The sequence below is a fragment of the Pleurodeles waltl genome, chromosome 11 (assembly GCF_031143425.1).
Source record: "Pleurodeles waltl isolate 20211129_DDA chromosome 11, aPleWal1.hap1.20221129, whole genome shotgun sequence".
In the NCBI taxonomy this organism is placed as follows: Eukaryota; Metazoa; Chordata; class Amphibia; order Caudata; family Salamandridae; genus Pleurodeles; species Pleurodeles waltl.
The window spans coordinates 913,624,716-913,642,560 of record NC_090450.1 but is presented as its reverse complement, the minus strand read 5'-3'; the positions used below and the strand labels follow the sequence as shown (position 1 = coordinate 913,642,560).

Below are 17,845 nucleotides of genomic sequence, written 5' to 3'. Positions count from 1 at the left end.
CGACTTAATAATTTTCTCCCCACCAGCACACACAAGCTGGCAAGCAGTGTGTCTGTGCTGAGTGAGGGGTCCCTAGGGTGGCATAAGACATGCTGCAGCCCTTAGAGACCTTCCCTGGCATCAGGGCCGTTGGTACCAGGGGTACCAGTTACAAGGGACTTACCTGGGTGCCAGGATTGTGCCAGTTGTGGAGACAATGGTACATTTTAGGTGAAAGAACACTGGTGCTGGGGTCTGGTTAACAGGGTCCCAGCACACTTCTCAGTCAAGTCAGCGTCAGTATCAGGCAAAAAGTGGGGAAAGAACACTGGTGCTGGGGTCTGGTTAACAGGGTCCCAGCACACTTCTCAGTCAAGTCAGCGTCCGTATCAGGCAAAAAGTGGGGGGTAATTGCAACAGGGAGCCATTTCCTTACACAAGCCCCCCCCCCCCCCACCTCCAGCCCACAGGCCAGGAGACTCACCCAAAGCTGGAACAGTCTTCCTAGTCTGTCAGGCGAGGAAGAGTAGAGGAAATAGGCTGGTTTGTTGCAGGGCCTACTCTGCCTTACATCCTCCTGTTCAGGTCATTCCCTCTGGGGAACTGACCCACTTCCACACTGATAGGACCTAGTCTGAATTGCCTCTTGTCTGTGCTTTTAATGTCTTCACCCATTCTCTCTATTTTGGGGTTAGAGGTATCCACCTCTGCTAATCTTATTTTAGCCAGGGTCACCCCTAGCTTCCCCAAAGAGGTTACCCAGAGCTGGAGTAACCCCACCATGACCAATAGGGTCAGGGGGCCTAACTTGCTATTTGGCATGGGGTCAGAGCACCATGCCAAGGATAGTGCAGCCATAAAGGCTAACACCCAGCAGAGGCAACTGACAGCTGTCAGTGCCCAGAACCACACCTTTAGCTCATCACCTACAAGGGAAGGGGCTAAGTTACAGGCTTCTTTGGGTTCAGGGTGCGTGACTGCTTTGTTAGAGTGGGGGGTTACTACATCGTGTAGTAAACACCCTTCTTTCACTCTTTCTTCTGTTAACTGAGGAGCCACCCACTCAGGCTTAACAGTTGCCTGACTAGCCAGGACTTCTTGTGGGTCAGGTTGGACTTTACCAGTGCCACTTTTGGAGTTCTCCCCTACTGGAGCAGAATCTCCTTGGCTTGCTGGAACCTTGGCTAAAGGTTGTCCACCCTTCCTACACTGTTTTCTTTTCTTTTTCTTCTGGGGCCTGCTTGCAGTTACTGGAGGGGCAGGACCTCCAGAATCCTTGGGAGAGGACTGGCACTGGACCAGTTCCTCTCTTGGCCTCTGACTAACCTCTGGGTAGTCATTTCCAAGGAGACAATCAAGGGGGAGGTCTGTACTGACTACCACCCTTCTCCAGCTAAAAGTCCCACCCACTTCTATGGGCACAAAAGCCACAGGCCTATCAGAGACCCTGTCTGGGCTAACTCTTACTCTGGCAGTCTGGGATGTACTGGTTTGAGAACACCAGCCTGTCATGCACAATAGTGTGACTGGCACAAGTGTCTCTCAGGGCAGTGGCTGGGATTCCATTCACCAGTAGGTGGTGGAACTGTCTACTTCCCTCTGGAATCTCCAACTCACCTGTTGGGCCCTTTTTCCAGTTGAAGGCTATGAAGACCGCCTCATTTGAGGAGTCATCCCCAATGACTGCACTGGTCACCCCTGGGATTTTGCTAGGGGGTTTGTTTTTGGGACAAGAAGTGTCCTTGGTGTGGTGCCCTGTCTGTGTACAGTTTTGGCACCATGCCTTAGTGGCATCTCAGCTCTTACCCTGGTACCCACCTTTGTTTTGGGTTGTGTCTTGGGGCCCACCTACCTGGTCTGGTTTTTGGGGGCCTACAGAGGACTCTTTTTCTTTGTTTCTAGTGTCACCCACCTTCTCCCGGGGAGGCTTTGTAACCCCTTTCTTTTGGTCACCCCCAGTGGAAATTTTGGTTACCCTAGTCTTGACCCAGTGGTCTGCCTTCTTTCCCAATTCTTGGGGAGAAATTGGACCTAGGTCTACCAGATACTGATGCAACTTTTCATTGAAGCAGTTACTTAAAATGTGTTCTTTCATAAACAAATTATAAAGCCCAACATAGTCATGCACTTCATTTCCAGTTACCCAACCATCCAGTGTTTTCAATGAATAGTTTACAAAATCAACCCAGGTCTGGCTCGAGGCTTTTTGAGCCCCCCTGAACCTAATCCTGTACTCCTCAGTGGAGAATCCAAAGCCCTCAATCAGGGTAGCCTTCATGAGGTCATAGGATTCTGCATCTTTACCAGAGAGTGTGAGGAGCCTATCCCTACACTTTCCAGTGAACATTTCCCTAAGGAGAGCTCCCCAGTGAGATCTGTTTACTTTTCTGGTTGCACAAGCCCTCTCAAAAACTGTGAACCATTTGGTGATATCATCACCATCTTCATATTTTGTTACAATCCCTTTGGGGAGTTTTAGCATGTCAGTAGTTTCTCTGACCCTATTTAAGTTGCTGCCACCATTGATGGGAGCTAAACCCATCTCTTTTCTTTCCCTTTCTATGGCTAGGAGCTGTTTCTCTAAAGCCAATCTTTTTGCCATCCTGGCTAACAGGAGGTCATCTTCATTGAGGCTGCCCTCAATGCTTCCAGAGTTGCTGGACTCCCCTGTGGGAGAAGCAGCATCTCTGACTATCACTAGTGGAGTCAGGGTTGGAGTAACCCTGTTCTCCCTAACTAGGAGTGGAGGTGGGAAATTTTCCTCCCCATCACTAGCTTCCCCCTCTGTAAGGGTATCTTCAGAGGGGTTGTCTCTAGCAAACTCTGCCAGGAGCTCCTGGAGCTGTACTTTGTTAGGGTTTGATACAGTTTTTATCTTTTTGATTTTGCAAAGAGTCCTTAACTCTGACATCCTAAGATGCAGGTAAGGGGTGAGGTTGAGCTCCTAAGGGGTGAGGTTGAGCTCCACCACCATCTCTTCTGCAGTAGACATTATTTCTCTAAAAGTTGGGATACTTTTTAAGAATCTAAAACTATCCCTAGAACTTAATCCAAACGTTTACAAAACTTTTAAACTCTAAAATAAATGCTAACAGGGACTAACACAAGGCCCTAGCAGGACTTTAAAAAAATTAAAAAAATAGCTCAAATTTCAAAAATCAGTTTCTAATGACAATTTTTGGAATTTAGTTGTGTGAACAGGTATTGGCTGAGTAGTCCAGCAAATGCAAAGTCTTGTACCCCACCGCTGATCCACCAATGTAGGAAGTTGGCTCTGTATGTACTATTTCAAAGTAAGATATAGCATGCACAGAGTCCAAGGGTTCCCCTTAGAGGTAAGATAGTGGCAAAAAGAGATAATTCTAATGCTCTATTTTGTGGTAGTGTGGCCGAGCAGTAGGAATATCAGAGGGTAGTGTTAAGCATTTGTTGTACACACACAGGCAATAAATGAGGAACACACACTCAGACAATTCCAGCCCAATAGGTTTTTATATAGAAAAATATATTTTCTTAGTTTATTTTAAGAACCACAGGTTCAAGATTTACAAACAATACTTTAAATGAAAGGTATTTCACTGAGGAACTTTAGGAACTTTGAATTAGTAAAATAGCATATACAATTTTCACACAAATAGCAATAAGCTATTTTAAAACTGGACACTGCAATTTTCAACAGTTCCTGGGGGAGGTAAGTGTTTGTTAGTTTTGCAGGTTAGTAAACCACCTACAGGGTTCAAAGTTGGGTCCAAGGTAGCCCACCGTTGGGGGTTCAGGGCAACCCCAAAGTTACCACACCAGCAGCTCAGGCCCAGTCAGGTGCAGAGGTCAAAGTGGTGCCCAAAACACATAGGCTTCAATGGAGAAGGGGGTGCCCCGGTTCCAGTCTCCCAGCAGGTAAGTACCCGCGTCTTCGGAGGGCAGACCAGGGGGGTTTTGTAGGGCACCGGGGGGGACACAAGTCAGCACAAAAAGTACACCCTCAGCGGCACGGGGGCGGCCGGGTGCAGAGTGCAAACAGGCGTCGGATTTGCAATGGAGTTCAGTGGGAGACCCAGGGGTCTCTTCAGCGAAACAGGCAGGCAAGGGGGGGAGCTCCTCGGGGTAGCCACCACCTGGGCAAGGGAGAGGGCCCCCTGGGGGTGCTTCTGCACTGGAGGTCGGATCCTTCAGGTCCTGGGGGCTGCGGGTGCAGTGTCCTTACCAGGCGTTGGGTTCTTAGAAGCAGGCAGTCGCGGTCAGGGGGAGCCTCTGGATTCCCTCTGCAGGCGTCGCTATGGGGGCTCGGGGGGTCAACTCTGGCTACTCACGGGCTCGCAGTTGCCTGGGAGTCCTCCCTGTAGTGTTGGTTCTCCACAAGTCGAGACGGGGGCGTCGGGTGCAGAGTGCAAAGTCTCACGCTTCCGGCGGGAAACGTGTGTTCTTTAAAAGTTGCTTCTTTGTTGCAAAGATGTTTCTTCTTTGGAGCAGAGCCGCTGTCCTCGGGAGTTCTTGGTCCTTTTAGATGCAGGGTAGTCCTCTGAGGCTTCAGAGGTCGATGGACCCTGTGGAACGCATCGCTGTAGCAGTTCTTTTGAAGTGGGGAGACAGGCCGGTAGAGCTGGGGCCAAAGCAGTTGGTGTCTCCGTCTTCTCTGCAGGTTTTTCAGCTCAGCAGTCCTTCTTCGTCTTAGGTTGCAGGAATCTAGTTACCTAGGTTCTGGGAGCCTCTAAATACTCAGTTTAGGGGTGTGTTTAGGTCTGGGAGGGCAGTAGCCAATGGCTACTGTCCTTGAGGGTGGCTACACCCTCTCTGTGCCTCCTCCCTGAGGGGTGGGGGGCACATCCCTATTCCTATTGGGGGAATCCTCCAAAATCAAGATGGAGGATTTCAAAAGGCAGGGGTCACCTCAGCTCAGGACACCTTAGGGGCTGTCCTGACTGGTGGGTGACTCCTCCTTGTTTTTCTCATTATCTCCCCTGGACTTGCCGCCAAAAGTGGGGGCTGTGTCCAGGGGGCGGGCATCTCCACTAGCTGGAGTGCCCTGGGCTATTGTAACACGTAGCCTGAGCCTTTGAGGCTCACTGCTAGGTGTTACAGTTCCTGCAGGGGGAGGTGTGAAGCACCTCCACCCAGAGCAGGCTTTTGTTTCTGTCCTCCGAGAGCACAAAGGCCCTCACCACATGGGGTCAGAAACTCGTGTCTCAGCAGCAGGCTGGCACAGACCAGTCAGTCCTGCACTGAACAATTGGGTAAAATATAGGGGGCATCTCTAAGATGCCCTCTGTGTGCATTTTTTAATAAATCCAACACTGGCATCAGTGTGGGTTTATTATTCTGAGAAGTTTGATACCAAACTTCCCAGTATTCAGTGTAGCCATTATGGAGCTGTGGAGTTCGTTTTTGACAGACTCCCAGACCATATACTCTTATGGCTACCCTGCACTTACAATGTCTAAGGTTTTGCTTAGACACTGTAGGGGCATAGTGCTCATGCACCTATGCCATCACCTGTGGCATAGTGCACCCTGCCTTAGGACTGTAAGGTCTGCTAGAGGGGTGATTTACCTATGCCACAGGCAGTGTGAGGTTGGCATGGCACCCTGAGGGGAGTGCCATGTCGACTTAATCATTTTCTCCCCACCAGCACACACAAGCTGGCAAGCAGTGTGTCTGTGCTGAGTGAGGGGTCCCTAGGGTGGCATAAGACATGCTGCAGCCCTTAGAGACCTTCCCTGGCATCAGGGCCCTTGGTACCAGGGGTACCAGTTACAAGGGACTTACCTGGGTGCCAGGGTTGTGCCAATTGTGGAGACAATGGTACATTTTAGGTGAAAGAACACTGGTGCTGTGGCCTGGTTAGCAGGGTCCCAGCACACTTCTCAGTCAAGTCAGCATCAGTATCAGGCAAAAGGTGGGGGGGGTAATTGCAACAGGGAGCCATTTCCTTACAGGTATTATGTTAAAATATCTAAAAAACATATGGATATCTAAATAACATGCTGCAGTTGTGTAATCTGAGTTACTGATGGGTTGTTAATAGTAACTGGCTGTACACAACCTAGGCTGACAGTCAAATAAAAGATCTACTTTGCTGTCTGATTAAAGTTAGCAGACTGCTGACTCCATGAACTGCAGCTTGTCACTTTGCAGTCACATACAGAGTTCAGACTGAGCCTCTTGTACACGCTTTAAGATCCTTCTCAACCGTCTCCTACCCCAAAAAGTTTCCCCCATTCCAGCCATGGTCTTGGTCCTGACCTTAAATATATGTGCGACATTGGTGTTCCAAATACACTTTATCAGACATGTTCCTTTTCTCGCTCACTTCCTAAGACTCATTCATTCTAAGAGTCTGTCTTGCTTGCTTTCTGACATATTACTAAAACTCTTATACTTTCACATTCACCCTTGCTTTTTATTAACTGGCTCCTAGAAGGATGGACTACAACAGGGACACTTTTCCATTTCGCGTGCAAACTCCTATAGTGTCTGAAATGGGAATTTACAGTGTAGTTACGAGTTTCCCTTTGTGGGTTTATCTTTTGAATTGTCACCGAGTAAGACCTGCTGCACATCAAGGATGGGAGGGGTAAAATAGCACAAATGGTCGGCATACGCAGCTCTCACTCAGTGAAAACGTCACGTTCACATGTATTTCCAATTCTGATAGCTTTACTGAACCCCATGCAAATGATAGTGGGTGCTCAATTTTCACCCAAACTAGCGCATGAGTTGCAGTTATGTCCTCACTTTTCTTTTCTTTCTAACTTTCTGTTTTGTTGAAGCAACATCTGCCCTACATTCAACCAACAGCACATGCTATTATCAGTTACCTAGCACACACACATTTACTGGGAAATGGACACCCAGACTAAATGAGTAAACACACAAGCAATTTGGTACAAACTCTTTTTAATTGTACTTATTGAGTTTTCTAACATACAAGAACATCAGTACATATTGCATCTTTAAGCCGGTGCATTACATAGTGATTCTTTTATCACAGTTGTACAAAAATGCAATAAAAGACTGGGTAGACAGGATGGGGAGGGAGGGAAGGTTGAGGGAGGGAAGTATGGAATAAGGGGAAGGTAACCAAAGAGTAACCAATAACACTGCCACTCCGTGAAGTCCACCTCTTGCTAGATGACAACATTTGGATTCAGCACACCTACAGCTCTGGTGGTTAGAGCATCTGCCAGGCGTAGCTGGGCATAGAGGCAGGACATCATTATGAGAGGGGGGCGTGAATGTAGGTGCAGACTAGGGGGGGTGGAGCTGTCATGACCTAGTAGATCCTCCAACGAGTCATCAAGCTACCTAAGATAACTTGTCAAGTGGCCCCAAATGTCTTTAGGGCGGGAGCGGACTGGCACTAGCTCCCAGTACGCGTCCAGCAGTTCTTGACAAAGCGCTGCATCATGCAACCAACTGTTCCTTGTGGGAGCTCGTCGTCTACCACAATGCATCGCCACCCTACGCTTCTCCAGCAGCAGTAGCATTGCCATTAGTCAGCAGGCCTCTGGGGGAGTCTCCTTTACAAAGCTCAGTAGGGCAACAAGGGACGTATGTATGTATGTATTGAGTATTTATAAAGCACATTCCGGCCCAAAGGCATCGAAGCGCTATCTAGGGTGAGGCTGTATCCGCTAAAGTCTGTAAAGTCCGTAAAGTCTGGAGCATGGGCAGTAATGCTAGTGCTATCCTTAAATACCACTGCCCAGAAGTCACGGATCTCGGGGCACTCCCATGCCAAACGCAGGAAGTCTGCGTGCAGTGCATTTCCTCTACTAGACCCACTCGCTGTAGTCATGTCTGTGGTGATAAATTCTGTGTAAAACCTTGAAGTGGATCACCCACAGCCTGTAATTCAGGGATAGGGCCTTAGATTGAGTACTGTAAAAGGACCACAGTTCCTCCCTGATCTCCACATTGATATCTTCCGACCAGATTTGTCGAGCAGAGACAACTTTAATCAGTGTTGTCCGTGGCATACTAGTGTAAATGTGTGTGATCAGTCTTCACGGTGAGGGGGTAGTGAGCATTTCCTCAAGTACCTTAAACAAAGGAGGGGCTTGCAGGAAGGTGTCATGGAGGTTCAGAGACTCTCAGAACTGGTAATAAGTCATTGCATCCAGAAGGGGCACTGAAGAGTCCTGAAAAATATGTTGATAGGTGATGAAGATGTCATCAGGATACACCATCCCAAAGGAGGTAAGCTTTAGCCAGCGAAGTTGCACTCGCATTCCAGCCTCCGAAGCCGCTGGGATCAACGGATGTCCCAGGACTAGAACGGATGGGGCATATAGGTAATTCAAGCGTGCTGTTCTCCACAGCTCATTCTACGCCCAAACTGTGCATACCACCGTGTCCTGCATTGTCACACTCTACGGGGAGAGCCATGAAGCACGGTCTGGAGCGAACGTAGAGTTGCATGGTCCACCTTGGGCTGTGTGAGGTTGAAATTGAATAGAGTGTAGCCAGAAATGCACAAATTGTGCCTGTGTGCTAAGATAAATAAAGGTCCATATCCGGAGCACAACGGCCATCCTGTTCAAAAGGAAGTGTGAACATTTCCCATGACACTCGAGGCTGCTTACCAGCCCAGGCTTACAAAACTAGATGGGACTGGAGTTGCCGGCGGAAGCAGGACGTAATAGGAACGGGCAAATTAATAAAGACTTTCTCATGCTGTACATCTCTTTCCCACCTTACATCTCTCTTTTACTTTCACTCTCTATTTCTCCCGCCACACTTATTTACCTCTCTACAACTTACCTGTATCTCTTACACTTTCTTGATGACACCTTTATTTTTTTCTTTTGTCTGTGATCTACCTATGTGCTATCTGACTGTATATGTTTTGTGTGAGACTGTATTGCTTGCATGTGAGAGCCTCTATATTTTTTTGTGTGCATGTGTTACTTGTGTGCCTGTACGTCTGGCAGTCTGCATGCAAGTTCTTTTGCTTAAGCTGTACTTCTGTTTATTCATTATATTTTATATTGGTCCACTAAAGAGGCTGGCACTGTAATGCTATCTGTATTTAACTACTGCCCCATCTTGAACACTGACTCCATTTTGTGCTTAGCTTACCTTCAAACACTGTCATATTGGTGGTGCAGGTATTTTTCTGCACACAACGTATGCAACATCTTTTTCGCTCCTCTCGCTCTTTCTCACCAAGGCAGGGACATAACATGGAGGAGTGAGGGAGAAACGTGCTCTTTCAACCCTGGCCTGGTACAGCCAGTGTTTGAACAACAACTTACTGTATGGGAGGGATAGTTTCTAGAATTCTACTCTCTAGCTTGTTTAAAGTATATAAGAGGAAAGCTTGATGACCAGGGTTAGACAGAACTCATTTCTGGGAGGGGATGCCTTGCTCGGATCTCATTGTGGATAGCTCTCTTTTCGCGGTCGTTTGGGTTCACAACTTGAAGCTGGCAAAGAGATTATGTCTATGTCAAGCCCCATGGTGATGCATTTTTTAATTCTTATTTTTATCTTTACGTTGTGCATGAATAGATAACCACTACATATAGATATATTATCCATGGTTGAAGTAGTGTATTTTCTTTGTGTCTATGGTTATTATTATTCTACTGCTGTGATTATTTTCAGAAGTGCACTTATGTTGCTGCATTTGACAAAAACGGTCACTTTATTCTCTCCTTGTACGAACCTTTTGGAAGTTCCTTAATAAATCTAAATTTCAAATCTATTACTCAGACTAAGAGTGCTGTATTTTTGACATTCCTTTCATTTCGTCTACTCTCAGTCTGAACAGGCACATTCTGCATATCGTATGGCTGTGGATCTTCATACTACTACCACACCCGTATTACTATATAACCAAATAATTGATGATATCACATTAGTCTAAATCCAATAGACTAACAAACGTCCCCTTTGTGATTTGAGATGAGATGAAGGTGATGGTCTTCTTTTTCTCGAAAGCAAGCCCTGTCAGAAGGTTGTAGTTTATTTTCTCTTCCCAATACAATACAAGCATATTTATCAACATGTTTTCTTGCTGCTATTAACATATATATTGTTACACAGGGAAATGTTTCTCACACACCAACTAATGCTTGATACCAGAAAAACGTTTTTACTTTAAAAACACTTCCAAAATCTTGAAGGTTGTGCTTAACCTGTGAAACATTGAGTCTGGTTATCTGTACAGGTATCCATCCCTGTACAATAATTGTAATCCTAAGGAAAACTGTACCTTAATTTTCTTGACGATTATTCAATAACCTTACATGAAAATGTGAGAACCAATCATATTGTCTGTTTTCTCCTACCTTTTTCCATCATCTGTCCCAGGTATGTGACTAGCTGCTCTTTATCAGATATCTCACAATGCAATGAGTGAGCTCAAGTTGGAGTTATCCATTAGTATTTGGATGAGATCATCTTTTAAGTTTCTATTCAAATAGATTGAGTAGGGTGTCGATTGAAGTTAACCAGTCAGCTTTTTTCATATCTTTCATCCAGAAATTTGGTAAATATTTTTTTACTTTCATTACGTGAATGTACTCCGTTCAGAGATGAGAGCAGAAACTTGTTTAGTTTTTAAGTAAAACCAAAAAGGTAGTGGACAATCATTTGCTTTGAAAAAATGGCATTCTCATAATATTGTCTTAAGCCAGGTCTAGGTGTGGAAAACAATGCCCAAAAAGTATATGATGGTGAAATATTTGCACACCTATTTTTCTGAACTTCTCAGATGTCTTGTTATTGTTAGTTTTTTATTTATAATTAACAGTTCACATTTTACGAACAATGTGCTAATAACAGATGTTTATCTGTTCATAGGGGTGCGTTCTTGATACCAAGATGAGTGATCAAATTAAATTCATTGTTGAGAAGCTTAACAAGGATCCTTTCAAGAAGAACTATAATTTAATCACGTTTGACTCATTGGAGCCCATGCAGCTTCTACAAGTTCTAAATGATGTCTTGGCAGAAATTGATCCAAAGGTAAGACGCAGAACAATCATATCTGTAAATTCAGTACAAATATGGGACTAGAAGATTTTTCAAATGTGTGTGTGTTTTTTACTTCAGTTTTAAGATTGTAAAAATCATAACTGACCATCAAGTTAAATACTACACTCTGTTGAGTCATAACTCCTAAAACTTTTCCCCCTTTATCTAGAGAAGCGTTTCTTAGCCTGTGGTCCTCTGGGGGATCGTGGCCCCAATTCACGGGGTATATGGGACCCATAAGCCCTCAGACTATTATTTTCTGTAAATTATCATAAGCATTTTGTGTTCCAAGTACTGTATAAAAGTGGTTTCTCCTTTAAGGATAATAGTTTCATTAGGTAACATTAATTCTTACTTGAGGTCTACTCTGTTGCCCCCAGGATACCTGATTTAGGTATTAATAAGATCAGTTAAGATGTGTTTTAATAAAATCATCTGCTTTTTAAAAATATTTTTAGTTAGAAGCTGACTATGCGTTTAGAACGAAACATGTGTGAATGCAGTGTCACTGGTTGCGTTAAACAATGCTTCAACATGAGCTACCAATGACTTTCCGACTAAAAAAGCATTTGAGTTGCTCATGATTTTCTAGAAATCATATGCATTTGCACACTTAAAATACCAGTGTTGTAACCACTCAGTGACCTGTGTATTCATACATAGGTAAATTGTCTAAAAGACTCATTCAGGCTGCACGTTCTCCCATCCACTGCTTTACATGGTCAGACACTTACAAATTCCAAGCTTTTACACTTCTTGTATTGGAGGAGGGACAGGCCTTCACTTTTCAGTTAAGCTTAAATACTTCAACTGGTAGAGTGCCATTTCCCAGTAGGCTGTATGTCCTCTGGCATAATGAACACCAGGTGTTCTAGCTTTAATACAAACAATGTCATTGTCATGTTTTGAGGCAACAACTGGGATGCTCTCCAGCTGAGTCGATACCAAGCTCGATTGCTACCTTGTGTCTGCCTGAGGCTACTCAAAACAAAAAGAGGGAGAAGGAGGATAGAATGCTGGGCCTGCCCTCCTAAATAACTAAGTAATGTCACATCAAAATCCAGCATGAGTGGAGTCTCAACCAGAAAAACCTTTGAAAACCTGTAAAAGTGCTCCCATGTATCACGTAGGTCGTAGCATGCCCAGTTCCGCAGCGGAACGGGAGGAACCCGATGATAAAGCATGCCACCAAGGGGTAACCCTGGTGGGTGAGTGTTTTCAATGGAAAAATCTTCTCTTTTCCGTGTTTTTCCGGTGGAGGCTCCTCTCCTGTTGGGTTTTGATGCGACATACCTGAGGCTACTGTCAATCCAAGTACTACTTCTGTCCCATCACATCTTCTAAGAGCTCTGACTTCACATGATTACTATCAATTTGTGAATGCGATGTGGGTCTTATGGCAGTGTGTTTAAACATGCCGTTGCAGAAGAAAGTTGATGTGTTGAGCTCCATTTAGTGTGTATTTGCAATGGCAGTTAAGAGCTCGCCCAGCAATGAATCACCACCATATTTAGAGATCTCAGCTCTTGAAATCTATTACTGAAAGTAGGTCCACAAGCATAGTAGGAACATTCTCTGTGAAAATTCAGTACAGGCAGGCCACCATGCTATGGCGACTCCCTCAGCATTATATTGGAATTTTATAAATCAAACCACCTCCCTCCCCCAAAAAAGCATATTAAGGATATTTTGTCATTTTTACTGTTTGCAACTGCTATGTTCAATAAAGCAAGGCACCAAACACCTGACAGCATGAAGGAAGAAGCTGACAGATCCAAGCAGAGTTCAGAAAAATCCACAAAGAAAGATCCAATCTGAATGAAGAGAAAAATGAATAGCAATGGGTGATGAGGGCAATGAAAAATTAGGGCGCATGTGTGTGGTGATGCACCTTGCCTTTCCGAATTCTGCCTTATATATGCTTTAAACAAGGGCTGACATCACAGGAATAAATGCTGCAGCATTTTGAATTGGGACACTCAGATAAATTTCATCTGTACTGACCAAAGTCTTGGATAGAGCAATTTAAAAGGCTGGATTACATCCCTAATTCAGAATTCATGGTGTTCATAAAGAAGCTAAAGTTTGACATGCCATACACCATTCTGGAACCCTGCAGCTGCCTCTTGTGCTCCGTGCTACCCTCAGTTGGCTAGAAAACTCTGTGGGGCATTGTGAGCATGTAAGTGCCGGAGTGACTTAAGTGGAGAGGGAGCTCTGTGTCTGGCAATGAACTGCGTCCAGCAAAGCGCTGATGTGAATCGCCATTGAGCACATGGAGCCTTCTTAGGTGAGTTCTTGGAACTATCCTCTGTATGAATGTTATGTCCTTCAGACGCTCTACATTTATTCATAATCAGGTATTGAGTGTTTCTTACACATTCTTCAAGCCACAAAACACAACCATAGAATTAACCACATGAGGTATCCACACTCCAGCTGATTGCTTTAAAAAATATAGTAAGCCTACCTGGGTCATGAATTCAGTGACCCAGGAGACTTACTGCAATTTTTAATGTTTTAGGGAGGATGCTGCGCTCCCTGCAGCCCCTCACACATTATTTAAAAATAAAGAGCTTGGTGGTGGCCCTGCCCCTTCTAGGGGCACCACCAGGATCATTTATTTTTCAATTTAAAAAAAGCTCGACTTGCAAGGAATTATGGGATCCTTCAATTTAAACAGCTCTGGGGAGGTGGTAGTCCCTGGGGAGGGTGAGTGGGGGAGCATGCCCCCCCTTAATTATGATTAAAGCACCATGGAGGTGGCAGTCCCTGGGGCTGTGGGGTGCCGGGCAGCCCCCGCACTTCATTTATATTTGCCTAGGGTAGGTGGCTGACCCTGGAGCTGTGGAGGGACTGGGTGGCTGTAGGAAAGTAGCCTCTTTCTAGCATGGTTACCCCCATTTTTGGCCTGTTTGTCAATGTGTTTTGACTGTGTCACTGGGATCCTCCTAGTCAGGGAATCCTTATGGGCTGTAGATTTCCTTTGTCACCCATAAGGAGCTGATACAAAGGCTCCTACAGGACTGCCATTGCAGCCTGTGTGAAATAGGGCATGCACTATTTCACAGCCATTTTCACTGCACCAGGTCACTTATAAGTCATCGATATGTCAGGCCTCCTAACACTGAAGGCTGGGTGGAAAGTACCTGTGTGTGAGGGCACCCCTGCACTAGCAGAGGTGCCCTCACATCGTCCAGGACCATTATCCTGGACTTCGTGAGTGCGTGGACGCCATTTTAAGTTTGCACTGAACGTAGGTCAATAACTATGTACAGCTTCACAATGGTAAATCCGAATATGGCAATGTAAGGTGTCTAACAACTGGGAATTGTACCCCAATACTGACTCTAGTCCTGGTTTTACAATTCCATTCACTCTGGGGGCTCCAATGTGAAACCCCATTACTGCCATACCAGCATTCTGAGGATTTCATGGGCAGCCCCAGCTGCTGCCAACTCACAGACAGGTTTCTGTCCTCCTGCTGCTTGAGCTGCTGAAGCCCACGAAGGGAGAACAAAGGATTTCCTTTGGGAGAGGGGTGTTACACCCTCTCCCTTTGGAAATAGGCATCACAGGCATGGGAGGGGTATCCTCCCAGAGCATCTGGAAATGCTTTGAAGGGCACAGATGGTGCCCTCCTTGCATAATCCAGTCTACACTGGTTCAGGGATCCCAGTCCCTGCTCTGGCGTGAAACTGGACAAAGGAAAGGGGAGTGACCACTCCCCTGTCCATCACCACCCCAGGGGTGGTGTTCAGAGCTCCTCCAGAGGTTCCCTGGGTTCTGCCAACTTGTTTTTAGGATGGACAGGGAACTTTGGGAGCATCTGAGTGGCCAGTGCCAGCAGGTGACGTCAGAGACCCCTCCTAATAGGTGCTTACCTGGCTACGTGACCAACCCCCTCTCAGGGCTATTTAGGGTCCCTCCTCTGAGCCTTTCTCAGATTCGGATTGCAAGACTCCAGCAGGAATCCTCTGCATCCTTTACTTCATCTTCTACCAACGGATCAACCCCTGACTCCTCCTGGAACTCTACAAAACTACAACAAAGAAGCTAAGATGACTTCTGCAACATTGTATTTTCATCTCCAGCGAGCAACTGCAACAGTTTCCAGGTTGTGCATCCTCAGAGGACTGCCTGTCTTCAGCCTGCACCAGAAGAACCGAAGGAATCTCCCATGGAGTGACTGAGTCACTTACCTGCTTCAGCGGGCACCTCTCTCCGATGACAGGCGTGGATCCAGCAACACGGGTGGTGGACTGAATTGATTCCGGCAGTCCCAATGTCCAGCTATCCAACTTTGAAGGTAAGAGGTTGCCTCCCACGCAAGACAGTACCCCCGTGCACGCGTGACTTGCAGTTGCCAAGGCTTGTGTGCGACCTTCCAAGAAGGTCTTCGTGCACAGCACGGGTTAGGCCCCCAGCACTCCATGCTGCGACACACAGCTTCCTGAGTAGTTCTCCGGCGGCATGGGAATCCTTTGTGTTGTGCTGCGTGGGCCTCCATTTGCACCACCTTTATCACCGCACTGTGGGACTCCTGGGTGTGCTGCCTGGTCTTCTGAGTGATCTCTGTGTTACTGAGACCCCTCTCTGTCTCTCCCTCCTGGGTAGAGTTCACCAGGTCTCTCCTAGTCCCAGGCAGCGCCATTTTCCACTAACTGCGAGCTTTGCGTGTGCCAAGGCTTGTTGGCGGAATCCAGCGGCGCAAACCAGACTGCATTCATCCTTCTGGCGTGGGAAATCTTCTGCACCAACCAGGAACCCGCATCTGTCTTCTTTGGTGCAATACTGACTTTTTCTTCCCACCGGTGGTTCCACTTTTGCACCTTCATTCGGGTTAGCAGGGGCTCCTGTTCTCCCTGGACTCTTCAGTGCTTCTTGGACTTGGTCCCCTTCTTCCAAAGGTCTTCAGGTCAAGGAATCCATAATTGGTGTCTTGCAGTCTCTTCTGCTTCTTGCACTATCTTCTATCAGGACTTCAAGTGTGTTTCAGTAATCTTGGTGTGTTTTACTCCTGCTTTCCTGGGCTCTGGTGTGGGGTATTTTACTTACCTTTGGTGTTTTCTTACACTCCCAGCATCCCTCTACACACTACACTTGCCTAGGTGGGAAACCAACTTTCGCATTCCACTATTTTAGTATATGGTTTGTGTTCCCCCTAGGCCCATTGCAACCTATTGTGATTTTCACTATTTGCACTGTTTTCCTACTACGTACTTACCTGTTTTTGGTTACTAGTATATATATTGTGTGATTTACTTACCTCTTAAGGGAGTATAGTCTCCAAAGTATTTTTGGCCGTGGGTCACTAAAATAAAGTACCTTTATTTTTGTAACACTGAGTATTGTCTTTCATGTGTGTGAGTACTGTGTGCCTACAGTGATATTGCAAGCGCTTTGCATGTCTCCTAGTTCAGCCTTGGCTGCTGTGCCTACAGCTACCTCTAGACAGCCTGGCTTCTAGACACTGACTACATTTCACTAATAAGGGATAACTGGACCTGGTATAAGCTGTAAGCCACTGCAAACCAGGCCAGCCTCATACAGTGGCCCCCACATTTAATGAGATATTAACCTTGAGGAGGTGGCGATGCCCAGGTCTGAGGGGGGCCAGGTGGCTCCCCCGCACTCATTTATATTTGCCCCAGGGAGGTGGCAGTCCCCGGGGCTGCAGTGGGGGAGGAGGAGGGTCCGCCCCCGCATTTCATGAAATATTAGTCCCAGGGAGGTGGCGATTCCCAGGGCTGCAGTTGGGCCGAGCCGAGCCCCCCTGCATTTAATGAATTAATCCTGGGGAGGCTGAGGTCCAAATTTCAATGCCCCTGGCTGACCCGGGGGATGCATTGTAACAAGCGTGGGAGCCCGGGCTTGTTTTTTTTAAAACTGACCCCATCTCACTCTGTGACAAGGCTGTGACTGTCAGCCAATGAGGGAAGGCAGCAGTCCCAACCCTCCTGGGACCTCGAGGCTTAAGGTAAGTGTGTGTGTTTTTAAAATTAATGTTTGGTGCGTGCTTGCATGTTTGAATGTTATGAGTGTTATTAATGGATGTGCGTGCGTGCGTGTCTGTGTGGGAAAGAATGAGTGTGTGTGTGTGTGTGTGCGTGTGCGTGCTTCCTGGCCGCCCCCCCTTCCTCCTAAAGCTGCCGGCCGCCACTGACTCGTGCCGTCAGTGGCACGGCCACTATAACTCGCAGTAACTATAACTCACAGCCTTGCCATGCTCTGCTAATTACCCCACAAATTACAGCACTCATGACATCTTTATTAACATCATTGATAATGTCACTGTAACATCTGCAGTAAAATTATTGATCATCTAACTTTGCATGGCTGGGGTGCCATATAGTTATTTACAGTGGTAATTAACGTATAGTAATTAACTATATGTCAATCCAACCACCGCCATGCTTGGTGGCGGTTGGCCTCAGGGCCTGGCCTGCAGCCAGACCCTGTGGCTAATCCCCTAACCACCCCCCTGACGCTCCACACAGCTCTTTGGCTGTGCACATCAGGAGTTGGCCACGGCCTGTCTCTCTGGATGTGAGAATAGGTGTGAGACTGTGTATCTGGGGGTGAGAGTGGCTGTGAAAGTGTCTGTCTTGGTGTGACAGTGGGTGCCTCCGTGTCTTAGTGGGTGCATCAGTGTCTGTCTGGGTCTATGAGCGGGTGTGTGAGGGTTTCAGTGGGTCTGTGTCTGGGTGTGTAAGAGTCTGAGTGGGTGTGTGAGTAGGAGAAAGAGATTGAAAAAGAGAAATTGAGGGGGGAGGGAGAGGTTTTTTATTTTATTTTTTAGCTTTGGTGAGTGATATACTTTAGAATGAGATATTTCTGAACAAATTGAAAAGAAAAATGTATTTGTCAATTAAAGCGTGAGATA

General features: G+C 46.4%; 1 protein-coding gene across 1 annotated transcript in view; it reads left to right on the top strand.

Annotated features, from left to right (window-relative positions):
* The window catches only part of IFT81 (intraflagellar transport 81), a 616,811-nt gene that overhangs the window by 32,719 nt on the left and 566,247 nt on the right, over positions 1 to 17,845 (top strand). Inside the window, exon 2 of the mRNA XM_069214881.1 lies at positions 10,786 to 10,950. Coding sequence (XP_069070982.1) covers positions 10,807 to 10,950 — 144 coding nt within the window. The 5' untranslated portion in view covers positions 10,786 to 10,806. The remainder of the gene's footprint in view (positions 1 to 10,785; positions 10,951 to 17,845) is intronic.